This window comes from Augochlora pura, chromosome 2 (genome assembly GCF_028453695.1).
Source record: "Augochlora pura isolate Apur16 chromosome 2, APUR_v2.2.1, whole genome shotgun sequence".
In the NCBI taxonomy this organism is placed as follows: Eukaryota; Metazoa; Arthropoda; class Insecta; order Hymenoptera; family Halictidae; genus Augochlora; species Augochlora pura.
The window spans coordinates 2,436,885-2,453,748 of record NC_135773.1 but is presented as its reverse complement, the minus strand read 5'-3'; the positions used below and the strand labels follow the sequence as shown (position 1 = coordinate 2,453,748).

The following is a 16,864-nucleotide window of genomic DNA, read 5'->3' as shown; positions in this document are numbered from 1 at the left end:
AAATTTAATTTATCCTGTAACTACCCTCACGGACAAATTACAGGGTTAAAATTTTGCACAGATGACTTTTTATTGGCCAGCTATCGAACGGTGTATGACTCATTGGAAAAACCTCTAAGGGCAGTTTTGACGTTGTTCGTTATCGGAATAAAATATTCCCGACACTGGTATTAACGAATCGCCGAAGTATGAAGCAACTTGCTGGCACAGTTACAAAACATAAAGTTATTCAGATCCTTCTACAGTACATGTATACACTAAGTAGCGTGTATTACCAAATGACAAAACATTTCGCATTCGTTAGGACACGAGCCCTGTTTCCTTTCATCGTCGGACGAACATACCAGGCGCAAGAGAAAATCCCAGTTGCACATGCACGTTACGCACAAATTAACTATAAAAAGCAAACACTTACTGTCACGGTAGTCGGGAGTTCTAAGAAATGATCTTTTAAGTGCAGAACGCTTGAATACTTTCATTCGAAGCATAGAACCCCGTGAACCGCGCTTGTGATCGTCTACGTCTGGATAATTCGTTTATTTTCACGTAATTGTAGAGTCGAAAGTGGGTCACACTGTCGCACCACGCGCGCATAAAGTAAGGTACTTTCGATTTTTGAAAGTGACGCTCGGCTTTTTTTAATTGCATACCACGCCCGCCTCGTTATGAAAAATAGGCTCGGTTCGTGCGCAATGCGCGGCGTCGGGCAAAAAAAGTAGAGAACGTAGGTACAGAATTATTTCTCACGAAGGATACTTGAATTCAATTTGCGGCACTTGCAAAATGAATAGAAACGCCACTTTCATGGTTACCGTTCCATTAATGAAAAGCAATAAATTACGAGTGCTCGAATTTTACAAGAGTATCGATTGAAATTAACTGAAAGAAGCGCGCGTACCGCGGAAAGAATTTTAATCTATTTTATCTTCTTCGATTTTTGAAAAAGAACATTTAAATTATTTATTTAATCATTAAGGACATTTTGCACTGTTCAATGAATGTATAGTTTAAGAATTGTATCCAGTGTCACATTCAGGTTTTCTTCTGTCTGAAATATCTATTTCTTGAGGTTATAGAATGGAGACAATAGTGCGATAATTCAAGAACGACGTATGTGTATGTCGAGAAAGTATATAGTAAAACAATGATGCATTATATGACTTTCCAAAACCTCTTCAGGTTCTACAATAAGTCACAAATCATGCGCTGACTCGCCGAATGCTTGCTTTTAATTTTGGCCACGCTGGTTGCAGTTACACAGGCGTTTTTATAACGAACATGCACTAAACGTTGCATCTGCACGTTTGTGCACGTACACGTACAATCGATTAAAAAAGTCTCTCCGTACACTCTCTGGAACAGCATCATTTTTCAAAACCTGATTTAAACAAAAAGTTGTTTTTATGAGCAAAGGAAAATTAGTTGACAAAAAATAAAGTGAATTTTTCACTTTACAATCCATAAATATGTTGAACCGAATTTTAACTGACGGTCAACACGAGTGCGCGTATCGCAAATATTAAGTTCTGGCAAAAAAAGATGCTATTTATTATTCACTGTTTATTCGTTAAGGAGCTGAAACGTGCAAATGCGAAGAATACATGTGCTAGGAATTCGTAGTTATAAGTAGGCTGATTAAGTTGATATATGTAAAAATGTTTATAGAGATTATTGTTCAAGCAACTTTACTACTTTGATTTTAAAGCTAGTTTATATTTGCCTTAAATTATTGAGAACTTAAAATATCTTTTTGCTTCGTTATATCATAATGTACAGTTTTTACTTGTTATTACGATTAAGAAACAATCTTGTTTGTTTGTTTGTTTGTTTGTTTTGAGTTGTTGACAATCTAGATTAGCATGGATAATTGCATTTGAATTCGATGAGCGAGTTCACTCGCTAAGTGACTGTTTATGTCAATGAGATGATCTTCGCAAACATTATACGCACATCGTGACTGAAATTATATTCGTTTAGTATCAAAACATATTATTAAAGACAAATTAGTGAAACGTACTTAGTGGAAGCAAAACAGTGGTCCCGCAATTAATTATCCTGTCAGGTTTCACTCTTAAGTAACAGTCTTGTTCACGTTAGTTACGATCGCTCGTTGCAAATCACTATAATTGAATATTTCGAAAGATTTTAATTTAATTTGTTCACAGTTCTTCACATTTTAACCTTTGCAAATTAATTTTAACCATTAAAACGTGAAGTTACACTTTGTCGGTTACTACGAAAAACTTTCGGCTCGTATTATTTTCGCGCTCGCGCCGAATGCGATTCTCTATTACTTAAATGAATTTAAATGGTTCCAAGTATACCTTCTGTCGGTTTTATTGTGCCGAGTCATAAATAACTCCAGCCGCGGGCATTGAAAAACTGTTGAACGAGCACGAAGCAACAGTATCAATGAAAATGGTTGAATAGGGTAGCGATCATTCGTTTTATTAATAATCGAGAATATGAATCGAGCAATTTTATTTCGTGTTAAAGTTAGTTATGTAACGATTTTTATGTAACTGTATAAATATAAATGTATAATTATAAATCTAACTGTATAACCTAGTCTCGCCGTCTAAGCGCTAAATCAGTTTAATTTTGTAGGAATTTTTTAAAATAACATTGAACACTTCAACAAAAATTTGGAAAAACAGAAATGAATATTTCTATTTGACATCAGACGAGGTGGCGGTGTCCTATGACCCGAGGGTCGCCAAGTGAACCATTTGATAAACTTACGTCTGCCTTTATAATAATAAAGCTATAATTAAAAATTTTTATGTCTAAAGTTTAAAAGCACATTGCAATTCATTTCTTAGCAAATTTTATCTTACTGTCAATCGAAAGACTACTTTAAAATGAAAAAACCGCTTACCGGTAACGTTTCTAATAATCACATTTCGGTTGATTTCGCTCCGCAGCCAAAAATGATTACCGTCGCCTGCATTAGACGATCGTTTCAATTAAATCGCGAGACGAGTACTTTCGTTCTCGTGGAGTTACCCCGCCTCCCTCCCCACCTGATCGTCCTTTGGCCGGTTGGGATCGTTGGCAAGTTACTCGCCACTCAGTCAGTCAGTAAGTCAGTAAGTCAGTCAGCCAGTCAAACACATAATCGATCAGTCGGTGACTCAATTAAACCGTTTGGCTGATCGTCGCCGGGACCCGACCAACAACGGCGATTTATCGGTGCTACACGGTGGACGAATTTCCTGGCCCGACACAGTGCGTTCGCCTAACAAAACGTGCGGTACGTTCGACCGTTTCAGTGAGTTATTGCCGGCGCAATGTTAAACTGGAGATAATTTGTTGCGCGGCTAAAGAAGACACACGTGTACGGACGAGATACCTGGATGCGTTCGTGTTTGCAACAGCACCAAAGAGGATTAGTTACGGGATTGTAGAAGGTAAGTCGTTACCACAGAGCATTTAATTACGGGCGCAGGAGTTGGAGGCGCAACATTAAAGTGGACGCTCGATTTCGAGTCGTTGGAATTGAAATTTTATTAAAATTGTGAAACTAAAGATAAGATGTTGGTTGATTTTAATTTCACCTTCCAAATTTGATTGTTCGTTAATTTCGTGACTGAAAATTGACAATGTTGTGTCAGATAGTATGCGCTCTTGTCTTTCGAAGATCAGTAAATCCTAAAATGTATTCAGAATTGATCAATTGGGAATCATTAGCATTAATATAGCTAATACTGGAATATATTAAATACTCGACATTCAAAGTAAATGAATTATATAGTTATTTACTTATTTATCTATCGATGCTTCAAATCGAATGGTTTATTTGACGAATATAGAATTGGTACATGATATTACTTATTACATGGTTTTAAATTTTTTAATTTTTAAAGGAACAGTTTAGCATACGTTCTTGATTCCGCTGGCCATTGAAATATATTCACTCTTCTTCTCTTTCTAGTCGAACTCTTCCTTCTTTTTCTAACCAATTCTTTGTTAAACGACTCAATGGAAAATACTATACCCCCTGCCTGCATTGAAAATATCGACTTAATGATCGTCGAAGTACCTCTCGTGCATGTTTCTTACACGCACTATGCACGGTTTGGATGAATCATTCGCGAACGGTAGCTAAACGATTCGACAACCGCGTCATAAAATATTATTCAGTGAAAAACTTTACACACACACACACACACAACACACACACTTAACGTAGTAACGATAGCAACTCTTGATTAATCGTTTCAGTAAGTCAAATTATATAAACTTTAAAGAAATTAATAATTACGTACTTAAGAGCAATTCTTATGTAATTCTTCATTTGACAAGTCCAATATTTTAATTTCATAATGTAAAAATATAGTATTATGATTGTCATTTAATTTATCGTAACAATTAATCTTTTGATATATGGTGTCTGCAATTGTTTTTTTTAACAAACCATTGCAGGTTTAAGGAATACGTTTTTCAAGGTTATACTGTTTAATTGACACGCATAAGTAGCAATTTAGTAATTTATAACATGTATATTTAATGGTAAATGGAACGACGAAATTCGATTTACGCAACGTAGTTTCGCGTCCTCAACCGAATACTTAAACTGAAACCATGAGAGCGTAGCCGATAAGATTGACACTTTCCTGACGAATGAAACACAATCTATAATTACTGTACAATTCATCGTAACGAGAGTTTCTAACCGATTATTAGTTTGCATCTGAGCCATTTAGTCATCGTACGCGCGAAATTTCACAAGGATTTTACTACCTGTCCTCTCGCTATTTCCGAAGAACAAGGATATTCTATAGAAAAAGAAACTATATTTTTCTTTGGAAAATATACATCTGCAAAATAAACGTTTCCTACACTCGTTTCGTATAATACGTGCTGTTTTCGACTTTCTTCCTTTTTTGAATAATATTATCAGCATAATCTATTGACTACAAAAGGAAGAAAAAATACATTTTATTATTTTTATTTTATTTTTATTTTATTTCCATTTTATTTCCATTTTATTTCCATTTCTGTTATTGTTTCATACCGCCGAATTTGAAAGAGTTTATACAGCATCTACTATTCGAACAGAACAAATGTTGGAAGTTGGAACTGTTACTATTTTTTGTTGTTTACATTAAATTTCTCGAAAGCTAAAAGTGACGGAGAAAGTGTTTTAGTAGAAATTTTAATTTTTTTATTTTATAAAGAAATTTTATGTAAGCGATCGATAAAATAGAATATTTCGAAACGTTAACATTTACGAAGGAATATATATTAGTCGGGAGTTAAGTGATCCTTGATTTTCCATTTTCGCGACCGTTGTTTAACAATTCGTCGCAGATAAGAGCGCAGACAAAATACTTAGCCACGGCAGTGAATGTCCACTTTCCAAACTTCCTGCGCACTCGACTTCCTCGATATCTCCGCAATCGTTTTACCGAGAAATTCCTCACGGAATGCAAATAACGTACACCGAGGACAATTCGAATTCTTTGACACGTCTCTCTCTCTCTCCCCCTCTCTCTCTTTCCATCTCTGTCCCTCTCTTATCGCGAAATTAATGGCAATCTCAGTGTTATACAAATGTAAATTCTTGTTTCACGGTTAAAAATAGTAAAAGGAACTTGCAATGCATCTTGATGCAAATCCGTAATATGCATTCGCTAACTATTCCAACTTGAAACATAGAGCCGCGATTTACATTTGAATTACGAAACACTATGCAAATTTCTATTTTTCTGGGAAGATTCAGAGCCGATGAAAATTGTATCGTATTTCTCTGATGCCGGTGTCGACGAATTAACTGAAAATTGGCTTAAAACTCTACAAATTGGACATTTTATTTATTACGTTTATCGTGCAAATTTAATTAAAAACTCGAGCAATGATCAACTCGATGATAGAAAAAGTACTGTTATTGTTACTACATCTTTACTTATTTTTAAAAGTATAATACAAGTATACGCGATATAATGATATTAAAGAAACTTTGTAATAACGAACAAGTGTTTCAAAATTTTAAGATTATTAGATTTTTATTGCGGAAACCGTGAATTGAGGATTCTGCAAGAGAAAGATTAAACGATAAACATTTCCATTGATAAATTTAAATGATCACGATTTAATCATTTCATACCGGATTTTAAAGGAAATTACGAATGACAAGATTTTTAAAATAGTGCTGCCGTTTTATGTAAATATAGCTACTACGTAGAAAATCTTCGACGTGAATTGTTCACCTAAAGAATTTAAATTATCAGGAAAAAAATGAAACGGATTTCCAAGCTCGCTGGTTTTCCTCGTCGGTGATGTTTCACTGCTGAGAGAAAAAGATTTTGCATGTTTCAGACAAGTGCACTGTGTATTCTTTGCATGGTAAACGCTGCGAATATTAACGGGGATCAGCGACGACCTTTTCCGACGAAGGAAACGTTATATTTGACATAGTTCATAATTGTAGGAACTGTTTTTAGTTTGTTACACATACTTTAATCAAATATATATATGTTAGATGAATGAAGTTGCTGAAAAAGCCATCGACGTAGTGTTTATAAATCCATATTTATGACGTTGGCGTATATAATAATATATAATATATAATATAATAAAAAATATATATAAGGAAAAGTTAATTTGATAGATATATATTAAATATATTATATACACACAGATATACACATTCGTGTTTCGTTTTTCTGTAACATTTCATTCTCTGCGTTACATGTAAGTCAAATTTAATTACAATTTGAAAATCTATGTATATTAATGCGTTTGCTGGTCGAGGAAAATTTTGATATCACCTCCAAAAATATGTAATTAAATCACAGGTATACATTTGGAAATTTCAAATTGATTTTCACGAATTTTTACACCATATCTGTTGCTCTCGATGTTTAACATTGAAAACGTACTTTAAACAATTTACTTCAAAAACTATACTTTAGAGGATGGATTACTTTGCAGAAATAAAAACTGAAAGAATCAAGTTTTGATTCAAGAAATTTGGCAGAAATTTGTCTGCAATAGTGACAGCCTTCAACTGTCCAGACTGTCAACTTCTAAAATATATAGTCTCGACAGAACAATAAATTTTTGCTCGATACGAGTCGATAAGTTCCAACCGAAATGCTAATTGATTATTGGAAATATTGCAGGGACCAGAGGCGGCTACCTAAAATGAGGACACGCAACGAGTAACATGGCTCTGTATTTAACAAAGACCGTGGAAATACTCTTAATAGGAGGATTGAGATTCAATTTTCAACTTGACCAAGATACAGCGGAGTGTTGAATCTGCGATACGGAAGAATTCCATGCGTGGTTCGCGATTAAAGTAGAAACTCCAGATTACGGTGAAACGTTGATGCAGAGGCGCTCGTAAATGATCGATATGCATCACGGGACGTGCTCCAGGCTGGCTCTAGCAAATACGACTAAAAGGTGATTAACAACTATCCGTGTCCCCCACATAAGTAGTTGTGGAGGAACACCGACGATGAAGCTGAACGTGTTCACCTGTATAACGGTGAGTAATCGAAGTTAGTTGCTTTAATAGATTCCCCGATGCGATTAGATGCTCCGATAAAATTTCGATAAAATGTAACGCAAATAGAAATGATAAGCAATTTCTCAAACATAAACAATAGGTCGATTTATTCGAACCGATGAATCATGATTACACTGCGGGTTTATCGCACCTGCGAGCGTTTATATGGATAAGACAAATATAATTTAAAATTAAACGGTTTATATTACAATTAGAGCTTGATGAAGAAATATTAGATTAATATCATATTAGAATTTGAAACGTATATTATATTATTTATAAACTAAAACCGGTTGACCCAAGAGCTAAATTTTTACTGAACTCTATAGAGATTTTATACTGAACTCGATGAAGAAAATTTGTATTTTGCATAAACATTCACAGTCTACCCAAAGCAATTTCAAATATACCTGTATTCAGTCTAGCAAAATGTTCAGTTTTTAATCACTTTATGTTCAATCTAACTTTCTAATTAAACGGAAGGAACTTTGAAATTGGTGTCGTCAGGTAAAATATGTCGAACTTCTTTTGGAAGAGATTCAAATATTTTAACAATTTTTTATAAAGTAAGTACTTTAAAATCCTTTTTATCGCAAGTCTTTTGTTGAGAACGTGTTCCGACTGAACTATATATTATTAATAAAAGACAGTTACGCGCGAGAGTCCTTAAAACATTGTCGTGTCATCTGTGCGAGATCTGTTTATTTATGCAGGCATTATTAAGTTTCTGCCTGGCGTAACTTGCGATAATAAGCTCTACTCGTTAGGAAAATGTTCCGATGTTTCATTAGCGCTGCAGCTAGATTCGTTAAGCGCCTTTGAACAGGCTGACACTGATGTCTACTTAATTTGCCGTGTTCGCGCGATAGGTGGCTGACAGACGCCATGTTTCTTTAATCAGTAAACAATGTTTTACCTATTCATGAAAATTCCAAGTTCTGGAATCGACGTTTTGTGTCGCGAAATAACTGGAAAATAACTGGATTGTGAAAAATGTGTTTTATGTTCTATGTTCTTGACGATATTTTCGCGGTATTTGGTTTTTCAACTGAAGAGATGAAAAGAAATTTATGACTGCATCAGTCTCCTAGTCTTATTAGTGGCGACACATTTCATATTCACGGCAACAGAATTTATATCCCTTAAAAAGAAAGATTACCCTAAGACCATGTCTGAAAGGTTCACATAATACATGTATACTTACACGGGAAAGCATTACAAGCGGCGGTTACGAGGCGAAGTATAATCTTCATAGAGAATACTGGGCTATTTATATCCCACGTTGCAAAATTCTTGCAAAATTCCAAAGACAACGTCGCGTATTAACCTGTTAAACGGAAATGACGAGGCTCGCCTACAAACATTTTCTGTAACAAACTTGAATTCAATGAAGCAACGCCCGCCATATATTTAAATATTGTGAAAAAAATAATGATTAGATATTTACACATCCTCTTGCCCTTCTTTTATCTAAAATAATATCATTATAGTTATAGTGAATGATTAAAAAATAAACTGTATTAAAAAGAAATTTAAATAGTTTGTAAATTTTGTTCAGGATAATTTCAATTGTATTAAGAACGTTTTTTTCTTAATGTCACTGTAATTTAAAAAGAATATTTATCAATTTTAATTTCATAAAAAAGTATTGCTCTATCACAGCATGTTGAAATATGTTCGTGTTTCAGTGGAACAAAATGCAGTCGAACGTCGGATTGACTTGTTAACCTCACCTGAACGTGTGTTAAATTTGATTTCTTCATCATGCTGTTTTCATCATCGGGAAAACTTACGTGCTTATCAAGCAAAATGCGAGACATTGAATCGCTGAATACTTATTGGTATTTCTCGCATGATGCAATTCATATGAACCTTCACACGCGATATCGCATACTGAAACATTTTATATTTCTTCTTCCCTTTCTCCGAATTACAATTAAATTCTTTCGACGAGTTCTTTGTACGCGAAATGAGATATTTAACCTTCAATAATATTAAAAAATGATCCTGCGAGCACTCATATCGTGTCGTTAATTTAAAATATACAAGTAAATAAATAGCGAAGTAAACGAGCAACAGTAGGTCACGCGAACAATGAAATTCATTTTTGCATGCGACGATATCTGGTAAATAAATCATATTTCTCCCGATCGTTGCGAATCCCCGAGTTTGACGACCATAAACTCATTCGTGTGGCCGGACGTAACGACCTGGACATCAACTTCCGGTCCCAAGTCTTATGGGCAGACGTGTATTACCATCACGCAAGTCTGCATTCTTATTGTCTGCTTAGACTGACCTTCGAACGGTACTACACCTACAATTGGGTATACGCAGGGCGTCTGGAAAGTTCCCGGCAAATCTAAATAGGAAGGGAACGATCTGAGTCAATAGCCTTTATTCTTCCTTTGCCTAAATATCATGCTGCAATACGCGTCACGATGGAGCGCTGTCTAATAGTGTACACTGACTTCAATCAACTATAAATTACAACGACCCTTTTTGCAATGTTCCTCGTATTTGCGCAGGAGATTTTAACCCCTTGCCGTATTTTGACGAGTCTGGCTCGTCATAGAGATTTCTATTAATATCGTGTTAAGTATAAATGTTATTCCGTTCTTTTATGTCCGAATAAAATTCTGCCCTCTTGTCATCAGTATTTAACCATTTAAGTAAACGTAGACAAACGGAATAAATATTTTTCCTTTTCCATCTAAGAAATTATTACAATAGAAAAAGAGCACCAATCCCTGTAAGTATGAAGAAAATAGTACGGCAAGGGGTTAAGCAACTATTAACAATCAAAAATATTATTAGAGTTCGCGTTCGTCGAGTTTCAGCAGGTGAACTGAGCTTAGACAAAATTTGTCGTCGTCGTTCGCCGCGGCAAAAACGCAGGCACACAAGCTGACAATAGGTGCGGTATTTGCGGAAGGTATTGGCGTTTGTCACACAGATATTACGTGGTCGACGAACCTTGAGAACTTCTTGGAACAGACGTACACGCCTGGGCAAAGAAGAGTTTCCGAACACGGTTCCAAACTCATTCCACGTACCTCTCTCGCATCGTTTGAACACGCTTTCTTTAGTACCAATACCAGAGAATTCAGAATATTTACGAATTGGGGACGATTATTTATTAAAAACGGAAGGAATATATTTTCAATGAAAAAAAAAAATTATGTAGCCGTAAAGAAGAATAACACCTTTAATCCAGGTTTAATAATTTTCCCCTTTGATTGTTGACTAAAATGAAGAATTTTTAGTTAAATTATCTATATATTATATATTATATAAAAATTACGGTAGATCAAATTTTTCACATATACCACAAACTGTCTGAACATTGAAATAATTAATCACTGTATTCATAAACCGCGTGTAATTAATTTGTTAATTTGTTAACTTTTCACTCGTCTATAAATCGTTTAATTTTTAAAGAACTTTCACCATTTATGTATTTATATGATAATAGAACAATGCTTTCATTTGGATCGAAGCAATCTTCGCACGTTCCTTAAAAGTATTCACGCCACATCTACCCCAGTTTTTATTACAATAAATCCGATAACCTCCGAAATGATATTTTCACTTATCCTTTACCATTTATTTTACTTTATAATGATTTTACGAAGCTATAGGAAAAAAGGGGTAGATCGAAAGCAAAACGGTATGAACAGTCGCTTCTGGCTCATTAAAACAATTAAGAAATAAACGTGGATGTTGCAATTAATACGGGCAATTTCTGTTCTGCATAAAAATCCGCAATAACCAGTTTATAAGCGCCAAGACGTGAGAACTTAGTTAGTCACGCGTGAGTACAGCGAAGAAGGTTCTCTCTCACACAACCTATTACTTTCGTTCCTCCGAAACTCGTAGCGGTTCGCGGTTTCTTTTAGAAACTTTTACGAGCACCGCAAGTTGAAGATACTCTCGCGATTGAAACGAAGTGAGGTGTGGTTTCGTATCGGATGATTTTCTATCGAGTCCCTAATGTTATAGCGAAACTTTAGTCCACGGTTCCTCCGGTGGCCTCCGCTAAAATTTGTCACGTAGGCTTTTCGTACGTGCGTTGCCGACTGATCACAGGTTTTATGAGTTTATCGTATTGCCTCCAATATCAAAGATAAGTCGCTCTGTTTATACTTGTGATGGAAACCCTTCTCCCAGTTCCGAAAATTCAACAGGAGAATTTCATTCTTGATGCTTGGTAATTAACCTGGTTTGTGAAGCAATTATAACTTTCTGAAATTGTTGGAGCAATGTGTTAATTATGGTGTGACCTATTAACAAATTGTTAACTTTTGTGCGTACAGTTTCGAGGAAACATTTTATTCTCTCATATTGTTTAATATTAAAAGTAGTAAAGATAACTAATTTATCGTGCCCTATAGAAATTATTGTTGCGTGTTGATTCGCGTAATATGGTTTAGATCAATTTTGCATTAAATAATAAATAAATTCGTAAAAAATATTCCGCGAAAGTAGGTTTACAATTTCAGGAACTGTGAAAGAAATGATTTAGAACGAGTCAGCCTAATCTGTTTCTATTTAAAAAAATTTGCTTGCACCGTAAATGTATGAAACAGCTATGCTTCAATTATCAAGTATTTGAAGTTATACCACTAAGAAGGAAAATATATTTCATTTATAGGAACTTTTAACGGACAGCGGATAAAATACTTTGGAATGTGTTTTATCGATTTCTTTATTCATAGCACTCCTATGAAATCATGTTATACTCATAGAAACGAAATTATTGCAGGCTGTGATCATAACGTTTGTCGCATTGATCGACGTTATAAATGCGAGCCCGACGTTCTACGTAAAACCCATCGAGGACGAGAACGACTATGCCCGGGTCTTGGAGCTCTCGCTTTTGTTCTATGAAGCGCAACGGTCGGGGAAATTGCCGAAGAACAATCGAATTCCATGGAGGAAGGACTCGGCACTGGACGATCATGGTTCGAATGGCGAAGACCTGACTGGTGGTTATTACGATGGTAATTACAATCTCGCGTATACAATTTAGTAACTACATATGCAGGACGTAGAATTGTGTCTATATTCTCTTTGCGGTTCGAGTAATCGTTTATTGTATGGAACATAAAAATGCGCAGTAGAATGAACACAGAGGAAGCATTTTATTATAATGCTTATACAAATTTAATAATAGCAGATAAGTTAGCAGTTAAATTACCAGATATATTTCAGCAGATAATTTAGTAAATATTAATAGCAGAACTAGTAGAATGTATTTCTGAGAAATAATATCCTTTTATACGGTTTTCCAGCTGGTGATTTCGTGAAATTCGGATTCACTATGGCGTCAACGATAACACTTTTAGCCTGGGGTGCGGTTAGTTGGCCGGAAGCGTACAACGCTGCGGGACAACTTGACGAACTTCGCGAAGCAATCAAATGGGCTACGGATTACTTCATCAAATGCCACGTCAGTGAATACGTGTTTTACGGGCAAGTCGGTGATTTCTCTCTGGACCATACGTTTTGGGGAAGACCCGAGGAATTGAACACCAGCAGACCCGCTTACAAAATCGATGCGGACCATCCTGGTACGGCAATGATATAAACCATTTAAATCCTCGAGAAGATCGATTTGATCTAAAAATAGATCTTTCTTCAAATAAAACAAACGCATGGTTAACAAAGTTCCCACGACGATGCTCTGATTTAAGCTACAGAAATTTTCGCAAAATTGTTTAGGTTCCGACCTGGCAGGTGAAACGTCCGCCGCTCTCGCAGCGTCGAGTATTCTATTTCGCCACGATCCCGAGTACAGTGATTTGTGCTTAAAGCACGCCAAAGAATTATACCGATTTGCGAGCAGATATCGGGGACTGTATCACGAAGCGATTCGCAGCGCTGCTCAATACTACGAGAGCACAGATTACGGCGATGAATTAGCCTGGGCGGCTGCCTGGCTCTACAAGGCAACAAACGACTCGATTTACCTCGACGACGCCGAGCATCATTACCAACATTTCCATCTCAAAGAGAGACCGAACGAATTCTTTTACAATAAGAAGGTCGCCGGTATTCAGGTAAACTGAACGCTTTATAAACTGTCTACGTAAATCACTGTCTTCCGTTTTCGAAGCATTGTTAGCGACCAGATGCATTAATTTAAGCTTATTTTCGTCCCTATCGCATAATCCTTATGCAAAATTTTTCTGAATCAATCGAAAAGAACAGAAGATAATTAAAAATGTAGTAAATTCTCCCCAATTGACCCTTCAAGTTATGAACAAAAATGGGAAGCAATTTTTATAATTGTTAATAATCGGCGGCGACATTGTGCCGATGTGTTAATTCGCGAATTGCGTTGATTCGCTGCCGATAATGTGCGCGAAGTATTCTTTTTGCACGAGCCGCGCGAGAACTCCTCTTTCGTTTGTCGGCGATAAATCACCAAAAAGCGCGATTATAGAATCTCTTTTCTGTTGCAGGTATTGCTGGCTCAGTTGACGGGGCAAACGGAATATCAGAACGCCGCGCGCGCTTTTTGCGATTTCTCGGTGCGCCAGCAAAAACGCACCCCGAAGGGGCTGCTCTATATCGACAAATTCGGTACTTTGTGCCACGCCGCGAACGTGGCGTTCGTTTGCCTGGAGGCGGCTGACTCTCCCGATATCGGCAACCCCCAGGAATATCGTGAATTCGCCGAACAGCAAATTCACTATATGCTGGGCAGTGGTGGTAAGCTCCAAGTAAAACAGTATTGCGACGAATCGTAGACGTAACCCGGTAAACGCAATTACTTTTGTCGGTAAATTCGACCGCGAGGTATAAAAATGTTCAAAGGACATTGTCCACGTAATTGGGCTGTCGTTGGATTTCCCTAAAATCGTCAGAATTTTATAGAATATCCTGGAGGATTTTCTGTTAAGATTTACGTTTTCTGATGTTTGCTTTTTGTGGGCATACAACTTGGCCTTTCATTTTCATGATAGCAATTTGTATGCATATATAGCCGTGCTAATTCAATTACGTTGTAATTCAATTTCACGATGTAATTACATTGTATTTTAATTACATAGTAATTCAACCGCGTTTTAATTAAATAACGACATTCGGATCTTTCGGTTCAATTCAAGTGATAATTGCTTAATCGCTTAATCTAATTGCTTAATCGCGACTGTGATTCAAATACAATGCTATTGAAATAAAAGAAAATTAAAATACAATGTAATTAAATACGGTCTAATTGTTATTGAATACAATATAATTCCATACACTGTAATTGAAATATAGTTCAACAGATTGCAGCTCAAAATTTTGAAGAAGTGAGATACATTATTTGTTTCTCTTTTAGTTTTAGATTCAATTTTAATTTTAATTCAATTGCATCATAGCTTGTGGTTAATGACATTTAACTATTTAGCAATTCGTAATTATACTGCAATTACAATTATGAATTACATTAAAGATCAATTGAAGGGAGAATTTAATTACGAATTGTAAGGTAACTGGATTACTTTATAATTACAATATCTTGAGTATTTCAATTGTCATTCTGCAAAACTTTGGCTGTGTAGTCACTAATTCTGTGATTTCTTTGACTCAAAGCAATATTATTTTGTAGTATTTAAGCCAAAAATCCTTGCATTTATATCGTTTCTTCGACTCGGAGCACGCAAATTTTGGCATCGATATAACTGTTTTCAGTGGATACATACACATTGGACAATGAAAGAATGCAGCAAAAAGAATAAAGTAGACTACATAAGTAGAATAAAAAATAAATCAAAGTAGAATATCCCCTTAATACGAAACTGAACCGGTTTCGCTAGATTCCGTACCAGAACTATTGTACCAGACTATGAACTATCAGTTTTCTGCAATTAGGGAGGAGCTACGTAGTCGGCTGGGGTCGAGATCCTCCAACGCAGCCCCACCACGCAGCTTCGTCTTGCCCCGACAAACCCGCGGCTTGCGGATGGCCTGAATTCGACAAGGATGCTCCGAATCCTCAAATTCTGTACGGGGCGTTGGTTTCCGGACCCGACGAGGCAGACAAGTTCCATGATCATCGAGATGATTACGTGTACACCGAAGTTACATTGGACTATAATGCCGGGTTCACTAGCGCGCTGGCGGGGCTGTTGCAGTTACGGGTCAAAAGCACCACTTAACACGCGACCGTTGGCCACAGCGCGAACTTTTAATTGCGAATGAATCAGTTCGTTAGTTTCTATGAAATTTTTCCGCGAGAAACAGTTATTTTGCGAGACCCACGATCGCTAGAACTCGGCCGTGAATTCAATTTCACAGATACGTTCTGCGAACAGAAGCGAGAACAAATTTGTATGTAATTATTAATTTTTCAAGTGAAATTGTTTACGCGATTTCTCAGTTTTTATTTTACGAAGTATAGGAGAAACAAGTAGAATTTTATCGGAGGTAACTGAGAGAATTCTATTAAGTCTTATTGAATATTGTACGCTGTCGTTTCTCGGTAACATTGTTATGCCGTTAATGCATAAAGATTTCCATTATTAATTATTCGTGATGTTTTCCCGTGACAATCACCAAATTCGTCAGACTTTTATCGATAAAGGGTACTAGTTTCTTGTCACTGGTGCTAGATATTAGAAGATATTGAATATAAGAGCGAAATATCTATTGAATAACATGAGGTAGATTTAAATGGAGGATGGAATTGAACTCAATTCAATAAATATTACCAGTTATTTGATATTTTCGCATAGAACGGTGACAGATTTCGCAAACCAACGGAGTATTACAGAGAAAATAGGAATTATTTTCACTAGAATACGTTTTGTATATAATAACTATCAAATGGGTCGAATATAACAACACAGTTAATTAATATAATTGAAAGCACTATTTAGAACTCGTTATGTCGCTTTAGAAACACTGTTTAAGGGAAACTTGTTTAAAACAAGACTTTGAGTATTCAAACTTATTATTTATAATTACAGAAGAATTACAGTATACAGAAATATTATTTATGACGTGACATGGTACCATATCTTGTAGTAAATGGAATTTTTATAATTAGTTATGTAATGATTATCAGCTTTGCCTGACAATTATTAACTATTTCTATTAGCGCAGATATTTATATACATTTACGCAAGTACAATGTGGTTTACTCTTCTCCGTGATTTTGTAGAAAATGATAATAGTTGAATAATAACGAGGTCAACATTAGTCAATCGCAACGTTTAATAAATTTTTGTAGCATGAAACCATGTATAATAGAAATTTTGTGTTATCTAAAGTGTTTTACTATTTTGAAGTTTTCTCAATTAAAAAGCAAAATTAAAAAAAATTCTAGCAGTGATTAAGAAAAGGGAGAAT

General features: G+C 35.7%; 1 protein-coding gene across 1 annotated transcript; it reads left to right on the top strand.

Annotated features, from left to right (window-relative positions):
* The first annotated feature begins 3,085 nt into the window (after positions 1-3,085).
* On the top strand, positions 3,086-16,784 carry LOC144474289 (endoglucanase E-4). Its single transcript, XM_078189007.1, has 7 exons — positions 3,086-3,410; positions 7,128-7,498; positions 12,285-12,522; positions 12,814-13,092; positions 13,244-13,581; positions 13,987-14,236; positions 15,386-16,784. The coding sequence occupies exons 2-7, from the start codon at positions 7,469-7,471 to the stop codon at positions 15,670-15,672; spliced, it is 1,422 nt and encodes a 473-aa protein (XP_078045133.1). The 5' UTR covers positions 3,086-3,410; positions 7,128-7,468; the 3' UTR covers positions 15,673-16,784.
* Positions 16,785-16,864: the final 80 nt, after the last annotated feature.

Coding starts and splice junctions, on each gene's coding strand:
- LOC144474289 (XM_078189007.1), top strand. CDS start 7,469: ATGAAGCTGAACGTGTTCACCTGTATAACG. Junction 12,523..12,813: donor GACTGGTGGTTATTACGATG/GTAATTACAATC, acceptor ACGGTTTTCCAG/CTGGTGATTTCGTGAAATTC. Junction 13,093..13,243: donor AATCGATGCGGACCATCCTG/GTACGGCAATGA, acceptor AAAATTGTTTAG/GTTCCGACCTGGCAGGTGAA.